At 42.5% G+C, this 26,334-nt stretch overlaps 1 protein-coding gene across 5 annotated transcripts in view; it reads left to right on the plus strand.

Moving 5' to 3' along the window:
* The window catches only part of cep128 (centrosomal protein 128), a 39,591-nt gene that overhangs the window by 943 nt on the left and 12,314 nt on the right, over positions 1-26,334 (plus strand). For 3 of the 5 annotated variants that reach the window (XM_076083841.1, XM_076083840.1, XM_076083837.1), the window contains exons 2-19: positions 154-240; positions 466-589; positions 817-935; positions 1,266-1,357; positions 2,101-2,173; positions 2,845-2,991; positions 6,089-6,175; positions 6,562-6,636; positions 6,814-6,952; positions 7,745-7,884; positions 9,197-9,268; positions 9,564-9,749; positions 12,768-12,956; positions 13,499-13,960; positions 16,962-17,126; positions 18,223-18,387; positions 23,215-23,274; positions 25,142-25,334. In XM_076083841.1, coding sequence (XP_075939956.1) covers positions 154-240; positions 466-589; positions 817-935; positions 1,266-1,357; positions 2,101-2,173; positions 2,845-2,991; positions 6,089-6,175; positions 6,562-6,636; positions 6,814-6,952; positions 7,745-7,884; positions 9,197-9,268; positions 9,564-9,749; positions 12,768-12,956; positions 13,499-13,960; positions 16,962-17,126; positions 18,223-18,387; positions 23,215-23,274; positions 25,142-25,334 — 2,575 coding nt within the window. The remainder of the gene's footprint in view (positions 1-153; positions 241-465; positions 590-816; positions 936-1,265; positions 1,358-2,100; positions 2,174-2,844; positions 2,992-6,088; positions 6,176-6,561; positions 6,637-6,813; positions 6,953-7,744; positions 7,885-9,196; positions 9,269-9,563; positions 9,750-12,767; positions 12,957-13,498; positions 13,961-16,961; positions 17,127-18,222; positions 18,388-23,214; positions 23,275-25,141; positions 25,335-26,334) is intronic. The other 2 variants (XM_076083839.1, XM_076083838.1) reach the window with 2 other exon arrangements.

Genomic DNA, 26,334 nt, shown 5'->3' on the forward strand with positions numbered 1-26,334 from the left:
TTCTGCTCTGCCTCATGAGACAGACACGTCCAAAGTACACCAGCTTCCCTACACACCTGTTGCACTTTTGGGGTCTTTGTGTTTATTATAGCTTGCGTTTGTATCTAAACGTATCGAAATAATCCTTAATTAAACGCGTATTTTCTGTTGCAGGACACCAGTAGGAATTTAACCAAAGTAGACCGGATGCTGGGCCACTACCGGGAGCATACAGATGACCAGGCTGAAGCCATGGCACTGGTCAGACACCTGTTATGTGGTTTCATGTGCATATCCATAACATTTCAAAGGCAATACTATACCGAGCTGAGTCCCTAGTTACACTATTTATGTTGTCATTTATGTGATATATATATATATATATATTTGTTCTCTCTATTTATTTTTTTTGCTTCTTAATGCTTTTAAACAATTAATAGTTTTACTAGTTTGTTGTTTTATGTCAGATTTGTTTCCCTGCACCAGCTCAGGGAGAACCTTGAAGAGTCCATCAGTCAGCTTCAGACACAGAGGGTGAGCAGACCCAATGGGGCTTCAGCTTCAGCCTCCACCCTGCATACCAGTGACCTGGAGGCTTGCTCAGGATCAGGTATAGAGTAAAGAAAGGATTTAGCTGTCAGCTGTCCCACTCATTGTAGTCTTGGTTCTGGATCATTTGCAAAGAGATGGAACATGAAGGCAGATAACACAGAAATAATACATAACAAATGTATTATTTGTGAAAAGAACATTTGAATATGTTGTGCAGCGAGTTTGTGTTTGGATCTCTGGCTCCTTCTTTAACACTTTATAACAAATGTAGATCTGTAATTTCAGATGGCCAGCGTTTCTACCCTACTTCTCCACTGAAGGACTATACAGGCACTCCAGGAAGGAGCCGGAGGTCTCAGTCTGCCAGTGTTCGTTTTAAAGACGCCAGCCTGTCAGCAGACAATGTAAGAATGGAGACAAACCAACCACCAATCAGTGCCACTTTTTACTGTCATGCAGCTTCAGGAAGTTTCCACAAGAGGGCACACTGAGTCAGGAATGTTGATATGATGCTAATCTTGAAGGGGCTTGATGATATTTTCCTTGAATTTGTTAATGAGAGTATTTAGGCATATATTGTGTTTAGGAGTCCATATTTATCTTTCATTCTACTTTTCACAGTGGTTGCAATAAATGTGCATCTCTGTAAAGGCAGTGATTGCAAACGCTTTTACTTTGCTTTGCTTATGTACAGTGTTTTGTCTTCTGTATCTGTCTGTGGCGGTCCCATATAGATTCACACTTTGCACCAGTCCCTGAGGGATCTGCGTTGTGACCAGCACAGACTGTCTGATGACCTGGACAGAGAAATCCTCAGGAGGAATAGGTATCTGAGGGGAGGGGCAAAGGCTGAACATCAAACTCTAGTTTTTTTGTTTCCACATAGCACATTGGCTAGCACACAACTGACTTCACCAGTCATTGTCATGGGGATTTTTAGAACTAAGTTGAACCTCCAACTGGTGTTTTGTTACCTGCCATAGTAACAAGTAGCATAAATAATCGTGATAATATAAAAGTGTAATTGTATAGCACTTTACAAAGTCTGCTTGTCCTTGAATTATTATTATTATTTTTTTGCCTTAACACTGGTTGAATGTTTGGATAAGGCTTTAGGAATTTAGTACACACTGCTAAAGTCATTCACACAGCGTCTCCTCTTTATTCCTCCCACAGATTTTCTACATTATTCACCTCACTAACTTTGGCCTGGGCTCTGAATGCATATTGATCTTTATTTTTCACTTCCACTGTCCATAAAAAAAGTTCTTCGTTAGCTTTGAAAACAAATGTATAATTTTTTGGGTCTCTGAAATGTCTTTGATGAGAAAGTGCTAAAAGTGTCATGGGAGACTTAAAGAGACAACACTGGAAAGTCAAAAGGCAGGCAGCAGATCTCTCTTCCCCGGTACTGCTGACCACACCAAATTGATCCACTATATTTTAACATCTGAAGCTGCATAATTATTTTGAGTGGCATCACATTATGCATTCACATTCTGATCAATAATGTCCTGGCAAAGACTTTTTCAAAACTCTGATGTGTGAATATTTGTCTGCTTTTTATAGGTCTGATGTTGACACCAGGCGAGCGATGGAGAGCCTCACAGACAACACGACAACTTCCCAGAGACAGTCCTCAGTGAGTGTAGCTGTGTGTTTCACCACCAGTACTTTAAGCATGCCGTCCAGCTCTGTGGACTTCATTTTAAAGGGACACTTTGGATTTCTTGAAGTGGGGTTGTATTAGGTACTTCTCCATAGTCACTGTATTACCTACAGAGGATGGCGGTCTGCACGTCCCCAGTTAGGAGAAACAGACAGGAGTACCGGCATGGAAGCAAAGCAAGATACAGCTCAATATCAATATCAGTTTAAGTGTGCACTACATTACCATCCTCACAAAACACAGGAGCTGCTGGTCTACTGCAGCCTCGATCGGTTAGGTTGTGTTATTGTGTGACTTTGGTGTTTTAAATGGCTAGTCCTCTTTTTAAAATGTTACTTCAGTGAAGTCCAACTTAAGCAAACGTTTCAGTATCATTTCCAGGTATGTGGCCCCTCACCTCACCATCACTATTTTGACAAATATGCTTCTCCAACATGTTTCATATTTTTTTATCTTGTCACGTCTGAGGATGTGTCAAGATAAAGGTAATAACTGTTTTTTACAGGTGGGTGTGCTGCTTCCTGATTAGACGAGGAATACTTGCATCAGTTCTAAAAGATATATTTTTTTGTCGCCCACATTTAATTTCCTGTCGTCTCATTTATCATATCCTGCTGCCATCCCTGCACCGGTGATGACCTCAGACGCCCCCCTCTCACTGTCTGCAGGCGTCTTCTCGCGTGGAGCGGTGTCTGCAGGAGCTGGAGAGAGAGATGCATCCTGACCAAAGTGGCGTGGAGAGAGAGAGAAGGCCTGACCAGTGGGCGGCCATGTCTGACAAACTGCAGGAGGTGATACTCCACCTCACCACTCAGCTGCTGTTATCCCTCCATCCAACACCTCCCCGTTGACACTGTCATGTTCCCTCACATTCACAGAGAAGGGCGAAGAATAATCCAGAGGCAACATGAAGGCGCATCATTCAATGGAGGGAACATAACAATACTTAATTTGAACTCTATTTATCAGAGACAACACACATTCATTTGCTGTACCTGAGCAGGTTGATGTTATAATAAAGAGACACTTCGCAAAACCAGACAAAACAACATTGAAGCACATAGAAGAGCATAAATTAAGGGAAACCAGTTCAAGCACATATGACAATCATAACATTACAACAGACACAACTAAACATATATCATGCACACACACAGAATAAAGCAGGCAAACAGCAATATCAGTCATCACAAAGACGTGCAGACTTCAAATACACTAAAAGGACACTGATTGACTTAGCAGGATAAACATATACCAGGTACCATGTTGGCACTGCTTATTTATGTGTTCCATTAATGTGATGCTGGGGCTCAGTGGAGAGTAGGGTCGTCCTTCAGAATCGGCGGTTCGATCCCCGGCTCCGCTAGTCGCATGTCGATGTGTCCTTAAGCCCAAAAGTGCTCCCGTAGCTGTGAATGTGCATGTGCATGTTATTTAGTCCTGATGGCAAGTGGATGGTAGCCCAGTGTATGAATGGGTGTGAACAGGTGAATGACGATATGTAGTGTGAAAGCACTGTGAGTGGTCGCAAAGACTAGAAAAGCGCTGTACAAGTACAGTCCATTTACCATTTAAAGGGCTGATTGTCGTATTGAACTTTTAGTGACTAGTCTGATGCTCTTACTGTAGTTCAAAGCTTGATTGTATACTAGATCAGAAGTCAAGCAGTCATCACTGCATCCATGAATCATTTTACTACGAGCAAGTCAATGAAATCGATTTCTTTTTTTCACCATGAGAAATTTGCTGATGCAGATGAAGTAATTCAGCACACTTGCCTGTTGTTTATTCCTGAGTAAAAACACAGACCCCTGACATGTTCCACAATTTATGAATGCTCATATATGCTCACATATCTTAAGCCCTTCTGGTTGCCTTCTCTTGGTACAAAAACGTGTTCATGCGATCTTGATGGCGTTAAGAAATGAATGCTGAAACATTCTCAAGTGATCTTTGTTGAGTGATTATCTTTCACAAAAATAACCTCGGAGCAGATCACAGAAAACCATCAACTGTCATTGAGATTAATAATCTTCCACACAATTAGACACAAGAGGTTTTTTATATTTACCAGTCACCTTGTGAGTCATCATTGCAATATGTGACACCTGCTGTATGAGGAACTACCACACAGGAGGTTTCTAGTACTTTGACAGGTCTGTCTGTAGACAGGTTTTGTCACTATGATAGTGTTGCATCCTTGTAAGATGCAGTCACCAAACTTGAAATGAAGGCCGAGTTTGAAGATGGGTGAGGTCCAAGCAAGAGGTTCGGAAGGGGTCTCTGCCCTCCCACTTTACGGCCCTGGCCCAGTTTGGTGTCTCGGCTGGTGTGATCGCATCAAATGCACAAGATCTGATTCCTTTCATGTAGTTGGAACCTTCAGTAGTGCAAGCATCGGGCAACGTTGGTAAACTGGTTCATTAAGAAACATTTCAAACACTTCTGTGTTCCGTATTTCCCAACAGGTAACACTAGTCTATAAAAGTAAAACAGCATTTATTATGCTATGGAATTGAAAATGCAAAATAAATAGAATAATAAGAAATATAATTGGCACATCAGGGTGATGTTGAATGTGCGTTAGCATGTTTGATATGTTTGCATTCACAGACCCTAAAGCGGTGGAGCAACGCCGGCACGCCGTCCTCATCTTCTACACGTCTCTCTCCGTTGGTGTTGTAGCTGATCTAAAACCCGTAGGCGGGTCTTTCAGCTCCGGCATAGTGTGACTGTCTTGCACACCAGTAGCTTGTTGTGCTAAATGTTGCTAACGGCGTACAGTTAAAAGTTTCATGGTGGAACTTGCGCTTGTAAACTCTCACAAAATCTCTGGATTTCACCGCACTTGTTGGGTCACTTCATAGTCTTCATTGAAGGGTTGCCTCTCTGGTGCACTGCAGGCCTCCCTGCTGTGTTAAAACAGCCTTCCCACTATGTCACCTCTTGCTCTGCTTTACGAGACTATAAACCACAGCCAGGCAATTACTTGGATGCAGTGCACATGGTCGCTAAGCAAGCAACAGCTACTTTCCCGCATTTCATGCCAATCATGTTTTTATGGTTTTTTACCTGTGTATTGGTTTCAAAGCATTAATATTTGAGCGAGTGTGTCATTAGGTGCACTTTAGTGATGTAGACTCAAAGCTAGATTCACTCCAAGTCAATAGATGCCCACAGTCCCAGTAAAGAACACATTATCTATTATTGCTCTCTTATGTTGCTACTTCCATTCAGCGACACAAATCATCCTTATTATACATCATCAGCATAATGTTAGTTCATTTTTGTAATAACACTATTTATTTTGAGGACAGCATTTCGTTGTTTCTCTCCTGCCTGCTGCAGTTCATCAGTACACCACAGAGGGGCACTGTGTAGCTGTATCCACACTGATAACCTTTGGGAGCTACACTGTTACAGCTACCAATTCATTTGCATCCCTCTCCTCCGTAGTGCCCTAATGGGACACCAGCAGGGCCCAGGGCGATGGGAAATCATGCATTTGTCCAAAAATTAAGGGTAAATAAACAAGCATGAGGACATGAAGAGGAAAATAATCCCTTTTACTACTAAAGAGCAGGAGAGGAGGGAGAGCAGAGGGCACATTTATTCCCCACCGATGGGCCCGCTGTGATGTGAATCAAATAGATGATGAGTCACTTGGGTAGATGTTATTGCTAGCAGCCGGTAATTCATCATCGCAGCCCGCTCAGAGTGAGTGGGATTGAGTGGGATCTAAGCTCTTGTACAAATCCACCATGATGGCACCAAGAATATGAGATTGGGGGGGATGCCATGATGTAATAGCACTCTCGTGTTGCATTCTTACTCTACTCTTTTGTGTGCGCTCTTATAATGATGCATGCTGGGGCCTGTGTTTTGTAGACTTCAGGGAGACGCCAAGTTCAAGCCCAGGAGAGAGAGGAGGCAGTTCCAGCCAGGCTACTGAGAGCAGGCCGGGAGAAACCCAAGGTGAATATGTTTAAAAATGTTTTCATTTAAAAATAAAAGTCAAAACATTTGGTTGGTATTTTGAACGTAGTGCTATGAAAGTTTGCCTTAATACAGTTCCTTCCTGTTCCCTGCATCATTTTACTGAAGTAATAGTTCAAATTCATATTCTTGCTCAGGCAGTTATTTAATTACGAACTTTTTATCTGAATATTCAATATTTAAACATCCTAATGGTGTCATAATTTTGCCTTGAACTCAATTTGTGTACATTGTGAATTCTGCACACCTGATGCTATACACTATAGGTAATGCTCATTCTGAACCTTTGACACATCCACATCAGTTTCCAGGACACTACCTCATCATGTATCGTCCTGACTTTGTCATTGTTATGCTCTTCTCAGATGGAGCAGGAACTGGAGGGAGCTAGAAGACTACTTGAACAGTCTGAGGATAGCAGAGAGGCCCTTGTTCAACAGGTTTGTTAGTGTCTCTGTGTTCTCTACCTGATTGTACATGCAGATGTACAGTAAACCTCAGCAGACACAACAATAATCAGTGCAGCATCTTCTCAGAGAACGTCCGTGTCGTTTCGCCCGCTGTGAGACAGTCACATGTCTTTCTCTGGTTCTGCTTACATGGCCGGCGACCCCCAGGTGGAGGACATGCGCGGCGAGCTGCTGAGGATGAGGCAGGAGAAGACTGAGCTTCAGCTGAAGACTTCTCAGCCCATTGCTCAGCCACATGGCAACCACACCTTCAGGGAGGAGGGGAGTGGTGGGCAGAGAGGCGCAGGTACTAAATCTAAGTCTGGTCTGTTGAGGTGAGGGAAAGGTGCATCAACAGGAAGACACAGAGGATTAAATGAGGACCTAAATGGAACTCATCCATTTAACCGACATCCAAATCCTCTGTGCAAAAGATTGCTATGAAAACTCTCTAATAACCAAAGAAATAGCTGACATTATGTCTAAGAGAGAAAATTTGTACTACTAATAGCTGTAGTAAAAGTATTCCCTGTCAATGCCCCAATGTTTTTTTTGTAATACTATTGAATTATGAGCATCAAAGGGCCTTAAATAGCAGTGAAAGTTTAAAAAAACATTGATGGTTCTTATAAATTTGTCTAAAGTTCTATAGTAGTTCAAAACTAATAAATATGATTTAGGTTCACATCTGAATTTGACATAGATTGTATGAAATATGGGGAAATACTTAATGATGACATTAGTGACAATAGTATTTAGTATTTGTATATCAGCATCTGTGTTTGTCACGGAGAGTTTTGCTTCATTCGCATCATTTATCACTTCATTTATACTCTGTTCACGTCTGCCAACTCTGGGTCTGCCCCAAGTGACCAAGTGAAGTGATTGACATGTGAGTCTTGCATATAAACCCCCTATATAGTCGGTAAAGAGGTATAACGAATTCAGAGCAAGGTTAGAAAATAAGTCAAAATGCTCAAATATTCATCTCATTCAAAAGATGTTGCAGTGTATTTCTTCTTCAGTTCTTGTCTCCACATGTAGAGAGATCAATCCTAACAACACTTGATTATGTGCCTGCATGTGTTCATGTGTATAGACTGTTTGAACCTGGAGAAAGAAGTGGCGGAGCTGCGAGCCCAGCTGCACACGGTCTCGGTCGTCAGCGAGGTGGAAGAACTGAAAAGGACTCTGGACCGAAAGGAGAAGGAGAGGGTCCAACTCAGCTTACAGGTGGAGGTGTGTATCGGAGAAGTTGTGTGATTGTGGGTATTTATACAAAACCTACTAGAGCTTATAACATCAGTGATTCAGAGAAGGCATTGCATGTCATTCTTTCGTCATCCATGTGGCGGTCTCTGCAGAATACCCGTAAGAATAGATGCACTCAGGATGTCTCAGCTGGAGTGCAAACGAACACACCAGAAGCATGCTATGGACTTTGTCCCTGTTAGCGTCTCCACCCTGAGCAGGGTTATTTTAGTTTGTCGGGTGCCTCTCATCCGTGGTCGCATCCTCCGCCAACTCCATGCCCCTTTATCCTCTTAAAATCGTCAAATGAAGTGACAGTCGGAATAGGAAATCAGAAATCAACCACCAGTCGCAAACTGGTGCGTTGTGTCACTTCCATCACTGTAACAAGACATAAAAACAAAACATATTCCCTTGCTAAGCAGGGGTATTCAAGGCTGTGCAGGGTATCAATAAAATGTTAGTAGAAATAGCTGCACTTTAAAGCATTGGCACATTCCTCTAATCTCTGATATTTCTCTCAATGAAAATGTGTTTAAACTCCCACGCTTCCCTTATTGCAGAGTAGGTGTTAAAAGATGAAGAAGGTTTTTGCATGTATCACCTGGGGCGTCTCGTATGGTTTTTATGTCAAGATCAAAAAAAGACGTTGGAAATGTTTCATTTTAACGGTAAATGAGTATAATGAGAAGAATAGGGTGGAGGATTCAATTTCTCAGTGACTGAATTCATATACAGTCTAATAGGCCTATGAGTAATCAGTCTATGACTAATACTCCTAACTGGCTGTTAGGAGTATTAGTCATAGACTGATACCGACAACATTTTGCTACTATTGCCGTTTAGGTATAAATACCTAAACGGCACCAGGCTAACTTTACCTGCCCTTACTGGAGACTTCAATCAAACTGGAAACTTCAAAGTGATTGTGATTTTCTTGTGGAGGAAGAATGAAGTTAATCCAGTGCAACTCTCCTTTCAGACTACTTTTCAGACCAGCCTTGCCGATAATCCAATAGTGGGCAGCATGACAGTCTGTACCTTCTTTGACCTTTCTGCCTTTGGCTTTTGTCCTCTTCTTTGCTCATAATAACCGCTCTTTACTGTTCTTCTTCTCATACCTATTTGCTTTTTTGCTTTTAAAATCAGTCTTTTTCTGCCCTAAACCCATTCCTCCCTACCCCTATGTCTCCCTGTCTCCCGCCTGTCTGTCTTTTTGCTGCCATCAGCACTAGTAGTAGTCACACACACACACACACACACACACACGTCCTTGACCTTTCTCTTTTCTATATACCAGGACTTGTCATCAGACCTGGCACGGCGGGAGGAGCAGCAGCTACGAATGCTGGAACAGTTGAGGGAGATGCAGGTATTTTTGTATTGGTTATTGCGTCTCACTGTCATTCATCAGCGTATAGGTGATTTATATCAAGGACTCTAAACAAAGGATGCTTGTTCTAGTTACCATTTGAATTGGAATCATGCTGTGTGCAGTGTTTCATTCTGAGCCACAGGTTAAATGTAAAGACACTGTAAAGCTGCAGTCATGAGATCCTTGTGAATTAGGCCTGTTAGACCTTTTAGCATTGGCATGGCTAAAAAATACTGCTTCAGGTTATGAAGAAGGAATGTACACTTTCTTTATACATTGGCTCATCTTTCAGAGCCGAGGGCAGGCAGAGAGGAGGGAGACGGAGGCCTTGCTCCAGGAGAGCACGAGGAGCAGAGATGAACTGAAGACCAGGGCCCAGGAGGCTGTGCGTCAGTGGAGGGCAAAGTGCAGGAGACTACAGAAGGAGCTGGAGGAGGCGAGTGCCCAGGCTCAAGGCCACACTGACAAGACCTCACAGGTCGGTTGAGGCAGATTTATGCATTACAGGACTTCTGACACCACAGCCTACACTAGCAGCTGTGGCTAAGGAACTGCTGATCTTTAAAATGTGAAACTAGTTTATCTTTACAACTCATAGAGTCAAGTGGCTGTATGCCAAGATATTACTAGTGCAAGGAGTGGAATTGTAGTACTACATTTGAAGTGAGAAACATTAGGGTTATCTCAGCTTGACATTGAGACTCCATAAAAACAGAAAAGAAGAAGAAAGAAGCCTGTATTACAATCTGGAGGTGCAGGGTTTGAAAGACATTGGCTTCTGGGATGCTTTTGAGTTGCATTATGGGAAATGTAAGGTCTGGATTTTGAACAGAACTAGGGACTAAAAGTCAAGATATCTCGGCCTTTGTTGCTTCTTCACCCCGTTCAGCTGTTTCTCTGTGATGTTGAGGCACAACAACCTCTGTGCCTTGTGTGTTTACCTAACTAGATTTAAGTCCAGATTTCAGGAAAGCACATTTTATAGGAATTTTATTTGACCTGTATGTATTTATGAAGTGCCTTCTGAAAGCTACATTTTCCATCCACGTATTTGGATGTCCAGTCTTCGTTTATGGTAGTTTTAGTCTATTAAAACTAAAATCACTTCAGCACCAAGTATATTGACAAAGAAATCTCCTTCCTGAAGGTTTGTCCCATATGGTGCAGATCAGCATTTTATATCAGTTACTTGATGGTAAAGCCTGCATGAAAAATGTACAGTATGGATTGTACATACAGTTACAAAACCAACTTGTGCCACTTGTAACAGGAAAGCAAAACTATGATTATTACACCTTAGCTAGAGTTAAACTAGCACTGTGTCAAGATAAAAACCAAAACTGCTTAGTCAGCTGCTTTATTTGTTCCTGTTGGCAATTGTCGTTCTTTTTGGCTCTTTTTTGAACGAAGTAAAAACTCTCAGCTGTTTCACAGAATCCAGACTGTGGTGAATCTCATTGCAGCTTATTGCCTCGGTATCTTTGGGTGCTGGTGGGCTACTGCAGCTCTGTCTCAGCTAGGCTAAAAGCTAGCCAGCTGGCAGCTACGTCAACAAACACTGACTGTCTTTGTTGCCTTCACTGAACAGTGGACTCTGGCTCATGCATACCTGCTTTGACTTTGACAGTGTGTTCTAAAAAGGGAAGTAATCAATAAAGTTTACTGAAATGCATTTCTCAGCTCCAGCAGTAGACTGATTTGTAGCGACGCCCCTGGCAGCGAGAATAAAACAAAACTTATCTCAGCCTAACTCTCCCTGAGGTCAGAACACATCAGTGGAGGTGGAAGCAAACTGCTGCTACATCCGGCATCAGGGATGCACAGAACGTAGGAAAGTGACACAGTTTCTACTCTGTTAAAGGTGTGTTCATATGAGGCGGATCTTTCGCCTCACGTTACTCAGGCGAATACGGCCGCTTGAGGATTTCTCAACTCGCGAACATTCACCCCAGCAGCCAATGGGAGGACTCCCTCTGGAAAGGAAGAGGGGCTCACGGGGCTAAACTTAGCAATGTTTAATTCCGCCATCAACCATGACCGAAATAAACACTATCACCGCCTCATACGTGTTATGGAAGTCCCAGATAGACCAGAAACTGTTGTGTCTGGGTTCATAACATTCTTCTCCAAGCCGTCTCTGTATAGTACAGACTTTGAGTCATTCAGCTCCCAGTGACCTCATGTGATGCCAAGAAGTTTGTCCTCCATTTCTGAATCTCAGTGAAGTGAGGATAGTCTAAATGCATTTGCGCCGCCCAGCGCAAATTCGCATCTATTTGTGTCTTGTATGTAATTGTGCCGCAAAGAACAATCTGCTTTGTGTTTTGTCTTAACGCACCTTCACACAGATGCTATATTTCATATATGTGTAGCAGCTCTGTGTTCTGAGGGTACGGAGCGCATTCAATTAAATTTTAGATCTCAACATAAAAAATAAAAAAAACATCAACACCCTCCTATCACTGGGGAAATACAGATGTTGAACTATTTATGAGTTTTCCTGGTCCAGTTCTTCCGTAGTAGAAATGGACTGGACAATTGGCAAAAGCAGCACCTTTGAAGTGTAATGATTGGAAAGAGGAGATATGAACACATACTGTATCTGTTGTAATCCATATGTATGTGGTTCACATGCAGTCCTCTTATGATGAAGAGAAAGAAACTGGTCTCAGTTTTAGAAAGATATGAAAGGAAAATGCTATTTAGAACTGGTGAATACCTAAAACACACCAATAAGTAATGAAAAATGTTTTGGATGCATTCCTTTCTCTGTTCATTTGATTTCATACTTTGTTTTATCTAAATTGCATAGAGGGTTTTGTATCAAAGTCAGATGAGAACTCTTGAATATTGTATTTTTAATAGCTTAATAATGATATAACCAAACATGAAGTAAAGTGGTCTGAGTACCTTTTTACTGTACCTTACAGTGGTTGTGCTTTGTTGAATAATTAAAGGCTGACAATGATTATTAGCTTGAAAGTCACCTCCCAGTGATTTCCATTCCATTTGAACTGAATGAGTCACCTCAAACTCTCAGTCAGCAGCCTCGCTCCTCTCAGTCAGACAGACAGACAGACAGACAGACTCCCACCTGGCTTACTCGACGTTAATTACAAAATCATTTCTGCCCCCTTAATGAATTAGGGGAGAGAATCAAGTGCTCAATTAAATGATTAGGTTCTGAGCTACAGCAAAGTCTTTGCAAATTCCAGTCAAAGCCAGAGTATTAAAGCAATCTGCCTTGAACAGACCTGACCATTGTCCCTTATCAGGGAGCTGAGAGCGAGCGCTTTCCTATCAGTGCAAGAGCTGCTACTGCATGTTTCTCTGTCACTCTTTCTCTTGCTCTCATCATTATTGTTAGAGCTCCTTTTTGTACACCATCTTCCGCCTCCTCTTCATTTGTCAATCTTCATTTCCCTTCTCCTCTCCCCCCCCCCCCCCCCACACCCTCTCTGTCTCTTTTGCCCCTGCTCTCTCTTTCTCCCTCCAGGCAGCCAGGGAAAAGGTGAGCTCCCAGGCCCAGTTGAAGGCGCTGAGCCAGCAAACTGAGGCGGCCCGCAGGGAGCTCGCTGAAATCCTAGGGCGATTGGCCCAGCGCGAAGAAGAGCTCCACCGCAAGGACGTGGAGCTGTCCGAGACCCGTCAGCGCCAGTTATCACTGGAACAAGAAATGCGGGAGGTATGGGGGATTGAGCATCTAGCAATTGAAAATATCGTTCAACTCACTAGAGACACAAAAAAAGACATGTTATTTGTTTTATTCGTAGGACCATAGACCGTGGGTCAGCATTTAGAAATCGTATTATTCCATCAGGCTGAAAGTCTAGTTCATTGATTGGAGACCACTTTGACTTGTCTTTTCATAAATGACAGCAGTCAGCACTGTGGTAGAAATCAAACAGTATCACACTACCACCATGAAGTATGCTGTGTGTCATGTAATGATGACACCTTTAGTAGTCAGCAAGCATTGAAGTCATGCAAAGGTAGACATATCAATTCTGTTTTGCAAAATACATTTTTAGTGGTTCTAAGCACATGAGCATTTGTGCAAAAATCCCAGTTAACCACAGGCATGGCTGGAGATTTGATTTAATTATTTTGGCAGACCAATTTGTCATGTTCAGTATGAAGTGTTGTTAAAGTCAAGAACATAATGACACCTCAGCTACAGAGTCATTAAAAGAGCTTTGATCAGCCTCTAACAGATTCTAACCCTAGGTGAGGGAGGCCTCCGCTGCCCTGGAGGAGGAGGCTCAACGTCTGGCTGCTGCCCAGACAAGACTGAGGGAAGAGAACCAGAGGCTGGAGCAGAGGGCTGACACCCAAGCCCGTCGGTGCCAGATGGACCAGGACACACAGGCCGAGCTCCAGGCCGCCTTAAAGCAGATGACCTCAGCCCATGCTCAGCTAATCCAGAGGTTAGCTGAGGAGGAGAGCTCCAAGCAGAACCTCCAGAAGAGCTCCCTGGAGGTACGGGCCAAGCTGACAGCAGTGCAGGAGGAGCGGGCCGCACTGGGGCAGCAACTGCAGCTGGAGAGAGAGGTGCATCAGACAGAACTGGACAACATGAAGGCAATGATGGAGGACAGCAGGACAAAGAAGTATCATGACGTGCAGGACATGCTCAAGCTCTGCCACCAGGAGAGGGATGCAATAAAGGCACACATGAAGGAGGTTAAGGTAAGCTCTTTTTATATATAGTAGTATAATTCCATGAAGGAAATGTGCAGTTAAAGAGTTTGCCATTTGGTAAATTTGGTAAAATGATTCAGTCTCTCATGTCTCTACAGTAAATATGGTGCCATGGAGCCAGCATCCAGCTTAGCTTAGCTTAGCATTAAGGCTGGAAACAGCTAGCTCGACCCTGTCCAGAGGTCTGGAACCAGCTGCTACTTGCCTGGCATCTGGTCCCAGCCAAGAAATATCTGTCATAGTCACTTCAGTTTTTGTATAGATTGAACGAACAAGATGTGTTTATAAGCTTTAGAGCTGCTGGTAAGTGAATAAGCTGTTAAAATTACAAGAGAGACAGTCTCTGGTGTGCAGGCACGATAACGTTCTGCAGCAGTGAGATGGCCAACAGGAAGTGTCGTATACACAGTGCATGTGTAATCTGACCCACCCCGTTCTGATAATACATAATTGTATATTATAAACCAGTGGTTCTCTACCTGTTTTGGGTCAACGCCCCCCTTTCCATTATCCAGGTCCCTACTGGCCCCATTCATTACAATGTAGGCTAATTGTCTCCCCTTAATATTTGTGTTGATTATTATTTTGTGTTATCACTAAAAAAGCATAAAATTGAATGCCAAATAACAGATCTGATGAAACTGGACAGTTTGAATATCATTATCATTAGTTTCCCAGGCAGCCAAAAAGCAATGTTGATTTCTTTCCCCCTAGGAAATGTTGAGCGTCTAACACTTCATTTCCTGCATTCTGGTGAATTTTTATGCACCAATTTATGGTGGAAATGTTTTTATTTATGTAAAGGAAAACACTTAATTCAGGAGGTAGGTGACAATACAAAATATACAAAATATAATGCAATATATTGCAGGAAGGCCAGGTTCCCAGTGGAAGCGTCACGATTTGCCCGTGATACTCGGCCGGCTCGCCATCTTCACCAATAGTTTTGGCGTCTGCTCTTTTTTCTCAGTGTGCCGTGAGCTAATCTGGCAAGAAAAAAAAGATATTTTGATCTTTTATAGGATATAAGTAATCTCATGATCTCTGATAAATGATAAATAGGAATCCCACCGTTTGACTTTCCTTCCCTTTCTCCTGAAACTAACAGAAAACACTGTGGATCAGGCATAAATCTCTCCATTGTGTGGCTTATTGTACATGCACATGTTAACTTCACCACCTCAAAAGCTTTAAGAAGCCCAGGCAGCGACAGAGCTACAGGAGCGAGAAAAAGCTTCATATGATGGTTAGATCAAGTCTAATGCCACAATTGTGAAAATGTGTATTCGAATTTAGGACTAAGCTGGCATTAAAACACAGACACACAAAATGCCCCCCCCCTTAAAAAATATTGCTTCTAGTGCCCCCGGCGGGAGCTACTATATAGCCTACCTGGGTGCTATATAGTATAGTAGCTGCTCGCTAGGATGGATCAATGATGAGGTACAATTTCTCTGTGTACTGTGCTGTGTGCATGTGTGACACAACAGTTGACGGTTGATTTGATTACAGAAAATCTGAAATCTTTGGAGATGTCAAGGTCATAACCCAACCAAAGAGAGATGTTTTTTTCTTTGCACCCAGGCACGGATCACAGAGTGCCACACTCTAATTGACATTTAGAGTATCATTGGCACACACTACGAATTCAGCATAGGGTAACGTGCCTCAGCCACTCAACATCTGGCGTATTTCCGACTCAGCGAGACACAGACAAAATCCTCATTTGGAGTAATTTTCCTCATTGGCCTGAGCTCTGTACTCTGAGTGCGGGTGAATAGAGGATAGCTGAGCTCCTAATGGTGTGTGGGGCCCCGTGGATCCTCATGGCCATTCCAAAGCTCCAAGCGTGAATATTTAAAACCCCGATATCAGACCTCAGAAGTCTCATCAAGGCAGTGCAGGAGATAGGGGATTCCACTTGACTTCCTCCCCCTGTGCCCTCCCTGCCTCCCTCCTTCCGTATCTCCAATGATGAGCCCTCCCGGGTACATTGTTTCTTAAGGGGCATGGTCCTCCCTGATATGGTTGAGCTTAGCCCATTAGCGCTGCTGAATGGCATTAATATCTGACATAGCTCATTGTAATGGTGTCATTTCCCAGCGCGGTAAGGACAAGGGCGTTTGCTAGAATGTTTTAAAGTACCAGCCTACGGGTGCTGCAGATGTCCCTAAGAAGCCCACCCAATATTCACATAGCATAGCCAGAGGCCTGTATTACGATTTTGATACCGTCAACTGTCAGAAAAAGCTAGAAATATTCCTATTTTCTTGTCCTTGTCCTCTCACTCTATCTTCTCCCTCGATGTCTCTCTTTGTCTTAATCCCTCTCTTACTACCTCCCTCCAGTTCTCATTCAGCATTTTCCATCTGTTTTTCCTCTCTTCTCACTTCCAGCAGTTCTGTTTTTTTCTGTGTTTGTGTCACTCCTGTCACTCCCAGTCCTCAGCCATTGTTGTCCATTCCACTTTATGATATCTTCAGCTGTGTGGTGATATGATCATTGTAGATAGACAGCTTATGTCTGAGGCTGGGTTTTCCTTTGCAAGCTTCAGCTGGACTGAGACATGACTTAAGGATTTAGATTTGGCATTTGAGATAGATTTGACTTGATTTCAGAGTCTTGGAATGGCATTTACCCGTTCACTTACACGATATTCTCTGTGAGGCACAGAATGTCATGTCAGACCTTATTGTGAATTCACCCAGTACCTGCTAGTTTTGACTTAAGCTCTTTTACAAATTGTTAGGGTTCACTGGCATATTCGTCATTCTGTACATATGATCCACAAAGCAGCATTTATGTCAAAAGAATGGCTACTTTGAAAATGTATGTGCACTATGTAATCATTCTCCCTGTATATTTTAGAGCTTGAACATCCCAGAAAAACAAACTGCAACCTGCTTTTAGTCGATCTTTTTTGCAGCAGATAAACCATCAGTCCTTATTATCTCAGATTATTGGCCTTAAACACACCATTCTCTCCCAGGCAGACGCAGCCTCAGACAAGGAGCTGTGCGGGGCGCTGCGCATCAAGTTGGACAGGATGAAGGATGAGTGTGATAAGCTGGCAGCACAGCTGAGCACAAAAGACGAGGCACACACACTTCTCCACAGAAAGTACCAGCTACTCAAACAGGAACTGGATGACAAAGTAAGCCCTGCCTCCTTTTGCCAAGTTTTTCAAACATACTGACTAACATTGAAAACGGCGAAACTTCCAATAATATTTATGCTGATTCTAATTAATCGTGGCAGATAAAGTCCAAGGACATTGACAGGAAAGACAACTAAACTTGGAGACATGAGTACCATCAGCATCCATTGTATTTTTAATAGAACCATGCTCCTCACTGAATGTCTTTCATATTGTAACTTTGGCACCTTATTTTAAGCCATTTATGTTGCATACAAGGAGAAAAACACCAGACATTTGTTTATGTAAAGATAACACATAATGCATCTCTAGTGTAAAGGACTGGCTATTCATGCAGCGGTCAGTAAGGTATTTACTTTGTAAACAAATGCTGGATAAAGTACGACCGCGACAGGAAGCATCACGTTAACATTTTAAAGACACTACTTTCCTCGCTTCCTTCCTGCCAGATCTAGGATAACTGTAAGGTCATGTGATCATATAAACCTACGAATGGTTCGAAAGGTTAAGTGCTGCCAAATCAGCACTATTTTTAAAGGGGCCCTATCAATACGTCCCCGGTGTTTTACAGCAGCAGATGAAGTATTGAAACCCTATTCACTTCTCTCACAGGCCCCTGATAAGTCGCATGGGGCTCTGTGGATTTAAAATTGGGTGAATGGGAATAGGGGCTCTTATTAATGTAACATGGGTGGTTTATCATCCTAGAGACAGGATAATGATCCACAGCCCCTGGGCAGCACTGATCAGTGGGTTCCTGTGCCTCGGACATATTGAGCGACTGTGTCCTGGTAGGGACCCTGAAACTATTGACGGTGCAGGTCAGAGGAGGAAACTTAACTAGTCTGTTTGTGTGAGTGGAAAGTGAATGGCTCTCTGATGCCCAGGCTGTGTCTGTCTTTCTGCATGTGTATTATCGAGTCGACTGTAGAATTAATCTTGTAACAAGCAGACCTCCACTCATTTACAGAGAACTTGCTGTAATTAATATCTTTCTAGTGCCTTGTGAGATTCAAATAACAACACTGAACACAGCAGACAGCGATGGCTAATTAGAATCCACCGCTGCTCGGCTCTCTCCCATCCTCCACAGGTCAGGTCGGGTGAGAGGAGACGTGCTTCAGAGTCCGGGCTCGTTAAGCTGGAGGAGAAGGTGTTTCGGATGGAAGCAGAGCGAGAGGCAGTCCTCACCTCCATGGGTGAGGAACTAGATGCAGCCTGTCGCAGCCTGGCTAAGAACGGTGAAGACAAGCTACAGGTATTTACTTTGGTTTGTTGTGTGGGTTTAAAGCTGCATATATCAATGCTGGCCCCTCTGGGGATTCAAAACACCCTCACAGACGCCGATGCAGCACTGGCTCGTTAGTGAACATGTTTACTCCCCCAGCAGACACAGATCAACATGAGCATTCCGTTGGAGATGTCCAATATTGACTCGCTATTTAGCTCTGATGGTCCACCAACTCTGAGAACTTTCTGGACCAGTTGCTTGTTTACTTCAGCTTTTTGTCAGTGCATGCTCGGCAAGGAGCAGACACTCACCTGAGAATGGCTGCATACAGTTTAGCAGTATTTGGGAAGGTTGGTGAGAGTAGTGGAACTCAACATTCAGTTCGTGTGTGGGCCAGAGAACCAGAACACTGAGGTAAAAGCTGCATAGAAGTGCATACTTTTAAGATCATCTCACTTTGCTTTAAGTGTTAAAGTTTGAAATAAGTCCCAATGCTGAGTTCAAACTACGTGTGACAAAAGCAAGAATATGACGTGGCTAGTTATGTTGTCTCCGAGTCTCTTTTGAAGTGTTGCTCAAGTGCTTGTTGATGTATTATGTCATTAAATAGCACTGGAAACGGGCTAATGACGGAACAGAACAGGCTGAAATAAATACATATGATTGGTTTACGTTTCTGCGCGTGATTAGAGCAGTTCTTTGGGCATCAGTTTGTAGCTTTATGTCATTGGTTTCATTGAAAATGACTTTAATTTTGCTGTGTGTGAACGCAGCGTATAAGAACATCGATACTTCTCTCTGTGCAACCTGCATCTGAGCACACTACGGCTGCAAGTGACAATTATTTTTGACGATTGATATGCAGATTTTATTTTTGAAAAATCAATTAATCATTTGGTAAATAACATGGGAGAAAAGAGCGAAACATTTCCATCATAATGTCTTGTTTTGTCAGTCCATAAACCAAAATGTAAGACAAGGAAAAGCTGCAAATTCTGACTTTTAAGAATTTTGGTATTCATTACATCAGTTAAACAAACAGAATGTACACTAGCCTCTCATATTAGATTCTGTGTTTTAGTAGGCAACACTTATCAGATCAATAAGAACATCCAGGCTCCCTCATGGGGCTCAAAGGTGGACTCCAGATGTAACTGTTAAAAAAAGACAATAGAAGAAATTCTGCAAATTTATTTGGCGAGTAGGTGAGATATACATGACACATTAAAGCCTCTTGTGCACAGTAAAGTTTCTACAGTACTACTGACAAACACTAATGTTTTACACATACACCCTTATACACTAGTACACACAGAGTACACACACTTATGTGAACTAATGAACCCAGTGAGCTCTTATCTGCTCATTAGATTTCCCAATCTGGTCCAGCAGTGCTGCAGCCAATGCCTCCCCTCATCTGTAATCTGTCATGTTGAAAAGAAGTCAAAGCTGCGAGTGATTGGCCTAATGAGGGGAATCATTAGCAGTTAAGGGGTGTTACCTCATGATACCCTTCTTCTCTTTAGAAGCACTAATGCAACAAGTTGTAAGACAGAGTAGCGCTTCATTGAAAGTTAAGGAAAGTTAAAAGGGGTAGAGCACTGTCATATCAGAGATGTGGAGTTTACTGGCTGTTGGCAGTTGATGAAAGGAAGATTTTAAATTGGTGAAACTGTTTCCATAACCACAAAGTGCTAAGACCACTTTCCAGTTCACCAACGAGTTAGTGCACATCTTCATACAGGTCTAGAACCTACATTTTAATGTCATGTTTGACAGGTGTTTTTTTACCTTAAATACTTAAACCTCATGGGGAATCTAATGTTAGTTACCTCCCTGTCTTCTGGCTCAAGTGAGAACACACCATGTAACTGAAGTTCTGTGTGTGAGTGCATCCTGGGAGATCAGTAGGGCTGTGCTGAATAGTTTGAATCTTCATTCAGAAGGTTGACAGTACAATTCAAAATTGACATTTGAATGCTGTGCAGCTTCTTAATTTGTTGCATGTCTATTCATTTATTCTCAACTCGGTATAAGATCAGGCTACACTCATATTATTATTATTATACTGTTTTAAGAATTAGATTCCAGTAGCAGCTTCATAGTTTGTTTCCAACTCATGTAATTCAAACATTTCCAAGAACTCCAGTCTAAAAGTGCGAATTTATTGAAAACAAAATTAATGTAATAATTTCCAAAATTCACAGCATGTTTTTTCTAACAAAAAAATTCTTCTTCAATCCATATTTGTTGTCCTTTCAAAAACAATATTTTCCCTGTGGTCAGAAAACAGTTTGCTCTCTCGCCTGCTGCACACAAAGTGAGGCAGCGATCTAACAGCACCGTGAATTTATACAGCCACAATCACCCAAAATCTGTTTTTAAATATGGCGACAGGCATTCAAATCTTAGTTCTAAAACCTCAATAGAAGCTTTTAAGGTGAAACAATTGACAATGCCTCAGCAGTCATAATCTCAACAAAAACATCTGGCTTTGTCCTTTCCACTTGCTGTTACATCTCCACCTTTTGCTTCTCTCTAAACCTTGCCATCTTTACCATTTCCTCAGCGGGGGGTGAAACAAACAAACTGTAACCACAGACTCCCAGTCACAGATGTACTCGCATTCTGAAAGAGACGTACAAACCACGCAGTCACACATTTAAATTAGCCGTGGAAGACACTTGGATTCTACGGCGGTGCTGCTGAGAACATAGTGGCATTCCTTTCACTTCAACCCCACAGATGGCACTTTCAACTCCCAGCCTACTTGTTCAGTTTTCAGCAGTTTCACCTCCTTTTTGTCTGCCACTGCAGCGAGCTGCCTTTGATGGTTCGGCAAAGAGTGAAGTGAGCGCGAGGCATAGAGGCATGTTTCATCCTCCCACACTGATGCACGCTCTGCCACGCGCTTGTACACTCCCTGAGACGGAGACCTCTGCACAGCAGTGTTCCATTGCCGCACTTTGAGCTGCCGTGGCAACAACTTGGGATATTCGTTTTGCTTGGATCTGCTTTTGAATGACAGCTGGAAAATGTTGCCTGACACCTCTGCAGTGACGATGTTGTTTGCCGAGGCGCGGGACATAAAGGGTCCAAAAAAACAATCCTGCTGAGTGCCTTCCATGTCTGTTGATCATGGGTAAACACCTTGCCACAAGGGTGTACATGAGAAAATAAAACCAGTGGTACTTTTTGTTGACTTTGTTCGTGGCTGTGTGACAGTTTGTCCGTGTGAATTTGGGTTGTTATGTCTTCTGTCTTTTTAGTTGTGACCTATGTATGGGAGTTCTGGTTGTGCTCTGTCTCTCTGTGTTTTGGGAGGACCGCTCCCTATTAATGGATTTACACAAAAGCTTTTGGAAAGGTTTGACATGGGCAAAGTAGCAATTATTTACTTCTCATATTCCATAGGAGCATATGGCTTTCATCTAATAGGCCCGTACCTTTGGATTAATCCATGTTAACACCATAGACTATTTAGCCTCACTGGCAGTGTGGCTTTAGGATTGGCGCTGTCAGTTGGTGAGTTCACCACTTTAGTCCAGAATGAAATATCTCAACAAATACTGGATGGATTTCCATGGAATTTGGTACAGACATTCGCCACCATGAGGTGGACATTTATAAGTTTGAGTGAATGTATAGATAGCTATTTGATGGATTGTTATGAAAGGTGGTACACACAACATTTATGTTTCTGTCGGGATGAATTGTAACAATTTTGGTCACACCCCTGAATACTTTGGTTTATGAGAACTAATGACGTTTAAACTTTGTAGCATGAACAGAGTATTCTGACCTAAAGATAAGATCATTGCCGCTATGAAAACTTTCCTGAGTTGTACAATCCTGTGTCTGTGTTACAAACACAGGCCTTCATATTCATGGTTCGTTTACTGGACTTCCTGGAACCTACTTCATTTCATTGGTACCTGATGCAACCCCCCCCCCCCACCCACGCAGCCCCTTCCGTTGTTATAACACAGGGCTGTTTTCGGCATGGATGTCCACTTAGTTGTGTGTGAGCCATTAGTAAACATAGGATAGCTGCAACTCCACTTTTTCCAAAACCTTGTGCAGTGGTTTCAGTGCAGCCCTAACGGCCCCTGTACAAACGCAGACCTGACTGTGTACATGGGGTTACAATAATAAACCAGAATGCTTAAAACGTTCCATTTCAGGAACTGGCATGCACGTGTTCATCTCCTCATGTGAAACAGGCAGGTAATGAAGCATAGAGCAGATTGTTAACCTTTAGTGAAAGTTCCACATGTGGAGCTGGCACATCTCAACAGTTGCACAGTGTTGGCGGAGGCGTGCTCTCAACTTAAGGGCCTTCTAGTTATGTGACTGTTTATCTGTGTATCTGACTGGGTTTTATCTTAAGCATGTGTGTGTGTGTCGGCAGTCATTAGGAGTTTGTATTGCTGATGCTGACAAGCTCTGGGAAGGATAGAACATAGTCCCTGAGAGCTCATTTTGATGACACACACAACCTCTGTGTGTGCACAAGTGCAGTGTTGTGTCAGAGGCTGTTCAACACACACACGCCAATTTAAGTTGGCAGAAGCCGTTCTTCACAAAAGTGAAGGGTTTGACAACAGTTCTGATATTGATCCTGTTGTTTGTCCATCCACGTCACACTTTCTGCATTTTGTAACTCCTCTGATGCCTCTCCATATATTTCTGTCAATTTAGACAACCTACTGAACCTGCATAGAAGCCTAACTACATAATCTCTTGGATTTGCACTCCTTTCCGAAATAGTTCTCTTTAACGATCCGAATGTTTTGTAATGCATGCTTACACAGGCAGCTCACACATGCATTAATCTCTGTGCTGTTTTGACAGGCGATCTCCCAGAAACCTGGATTAGTGAAAGACCCCCACCGCTGGCTAGCTGAGACAAAGGTATGATTATTACATGTGCTGCATTCCTTACGGGGATTTGCTCGAAATAATCAATTATATAATTGAGAAAGCACAAGATTAAGCACGTGACACTGTTACAATGAAATCATGCTCATTCCCAGGCCGACACCATATAGAAGATTCATGTAAGAGGACAGCATAGTCTATGTACAGTGTGATTTGGTCTTTGTGGAATTAAAATAATCTTAGCAACCACATATGGTTGCATTTCTGCTTGTTTAAACCAACATGTTACCGTGGCATAACCTCTCAGTAAAGCATTATTTATAGTCGAGGACAGCAGCTGAGCACTGCTGTGTGCTAAGAGTCTGCAGTGATCAGAATGAAACTGTGAAGTTCAGGGATTTGTGACAGAATGTCTCTCCATAATAATTATCAAGGACAATAGTAAATTGCACTACCCTAAGAAGTCCAGTCGTAGTGCACTATTTCAGTGGCTTTCATCCCTCTATGGCAGCATCATGGTTATCACGATGTTGTGCTTTAGTGAGGCTCTTCTGAGAGGCTCTTCTTCTTTAATGTGTGGCCTTCATGCTGTAATAGTTGTCCCTTGGTTTCTTTCCAAGACAGATCAGTTTCCATTTAGTATTGTAATGATGCACTGTACAAATACAACATGGAATTATGACTGTGATGCATGATACTTTGTTAAAATGTGTTTGCACAACTCACAGTGTTTATCACCATAATGTATGTCTCCTGTCAGAAATGCTTTCAGAGCTCTGTGCATTTACAAGAATAAAACGCCAGAGAACAAGCAAGATAATTAGCTCCCTAGTTAGCAGTTTTGATGTTATTAAATCTAAGTATGATTTACAGGCTTGTAGAGCTCAGCTGGAATACACATTGAACCAATCCTTTACATGGCCTTAACAACCCTTTAACTCATTTACATTCCCTGTTGCTGACTGTACGCTCCACACTACTCTGACTGGGCCACTGAGCTTTTAGCACACTCATTTTGACTCTTTTCTGAGCATAGAGTTTAACACCATGGTCAAAATGATAAAATAATGATGGACTATGTTTTGTGTTCGAAGAGATTTCCAGAGAATTGTAAACTGGCAGCCTGGTGGCACTGGGGCAAAGAACCTTTTAGATAGAAGAGCAATTAGGATGCTTTAAAGGGAAAACAGAATTCTGTCTTGCTTTTCTTATATCGGACAGTTAAGGTGACTTACTTACACTCATTTGCACTGACGTAGTCGCCATGACTTTACCCGTTGGTTTGTGGACTGCCGTTTTGAAGCCCCGAGTTTTGTCTATCGCCCTCTTGGATTACGGCCGTCGCCATCTTGGCTTTTTGCAACCAATGAACAGAAGTGACCATATTTTGATTGAGGAGTGACTTAGAGACACTGTATACAGCGCTGGTAGAGACCTGTCAATCACTGTGTAGCCCCGCCCTAAAGCATACCCTGCTTTATGGTCTATTTGACTCTAAATGGACCATAATTTACTAAATGAACATCATGCTATAGAAGAAGACTTGAAACTAGAGATTGAGACCATAAACTCATGTTTACAATGTTTACTGAGGTAATAAATCAAGAGAGAAGTAGAGTAATTTTCTCATAGACTTCTATACAACCAGAGGAGTCGCCCCCTGATGGACATTAGAGAGAATGCAAGTTTAAGAAACTTCCGCATTAGCTTCACTTTTCAGAACCGGAGGTTGCCGCCTGGCTGACAGACTGTCTTAATACTTAGTGTATTGGTTCCCTCTCCTAATGCCCTGATCCCCTTAAGTCTTGATTAAAACCTTTACCATATGTACCAATTCATACGTACCAGTGAAGCCCATCCTACTTCACCCCATTGATTTTGTATTCACTTAACCACCCAGACCAAGATCCGCTGGCTGTGTGAGGAGGTGCGGGAGGGCACCGCAAGAGAGCAGTGCTTAAGGAAGCAGCAACAACAGACCAGGGATCAGTTGAAGGCCCTCAGGCAGAGCCGGGACTCAGAGCAGATGGCTCTCCTGCAGCGCCTGGACCAACAAGAGAAGCTGCTGCACTCCCTCGGCTCTGAAAAGAGAGGTACGTACACAAACGCTGTTTATTAATTAGAAAACATACCTTTGTGTTGATTTCTCTGAGGGTATGATATGTGGGTATAGATTTGTGTGGTGTTTGTTTTGCTCCAGCGGTGGTACTATCGTCATCAAAGCAAAACCACGCTATATAACAGCACAGCATCATAGGAGACTAATTAGGCTATGTGTTCTTTGTTGGGCAGCTAATACCTGATTAAAGGAAGCATTGAACAAGAACTGTTGAATTATCAGTTGGGAAACAGCGTGAATACTTAGCAAGCTCTCAATGGAAATGGAGTTATTCCTTGACTGTTGGACCATTAGTGGTTTTGATTAAACCTAGTCATACGTTGACTTCCTGTTTTCTTTGTTAATTGAATTCAAACACACCGTCATTAAAAGCAGTAACTAATTAAGTGACTGAAGGGTTTTTTGTCACTGGTGCCTTGTAATGGCTGCCTGTGCCTGTTCCCTTTGCATCTGATGCGTTGTTTTTTTAGACCGTGCACACTGGCCTGTCTGTTTAGGATTACAAATGTTTGAAAAAGCATCTTAATGTGTGTGAACTTTGAGAACTTCTGTGGAACATGGACTTGTTTTTTCCCGTCTCGAGTCCCATTTTTGAGTGAATTTCTCCTAATGAGCTGTAACTGCCAGAGGAAGAACAACTTGTTTTAGCGCTTCATCTGAACAATGCAGGGAAATGGGCCTAAGTTGTGTTCCATTAACAGAGAGAAAGAGAGTTTAAAGGACACAGAGACCATAGAGAGAGGTATAGTTAGACATGGACACAGAGACAATCCACTGTCCATCGTGTCGTTGTGTTTTTCAGCTGGAGTGGATAATTCTCATAAGATATACTTTTCTTACTTCTCTGCTCATCTCATAGATGAACTGTTAAAGCCAGCACTCTGTAGAACATTGTGTGATGTACAGTACTTGTCTCACAGTGAATTCATTACTGTCAGATTGCGGTTGCAGTCTGTGTTTTCCATCACTTCACA

This window comes from Anarhichas minor, unplaced genomic scaffold (genome assembly GCF_050575085.1).
Source record: "Anarhichas minor isolate MPS153535 unplaced genomic scaffold, ASM5057508v1 ptg000136l, whole genome shotgun sequence".
In the NCBI taxonomy this organism is placed as follows: Eukaryota; Metazoa; Chordata; class Actinopteri; order Perciformes; family Anarhichadidae; genus Anarhichas; species Anarhichas minor.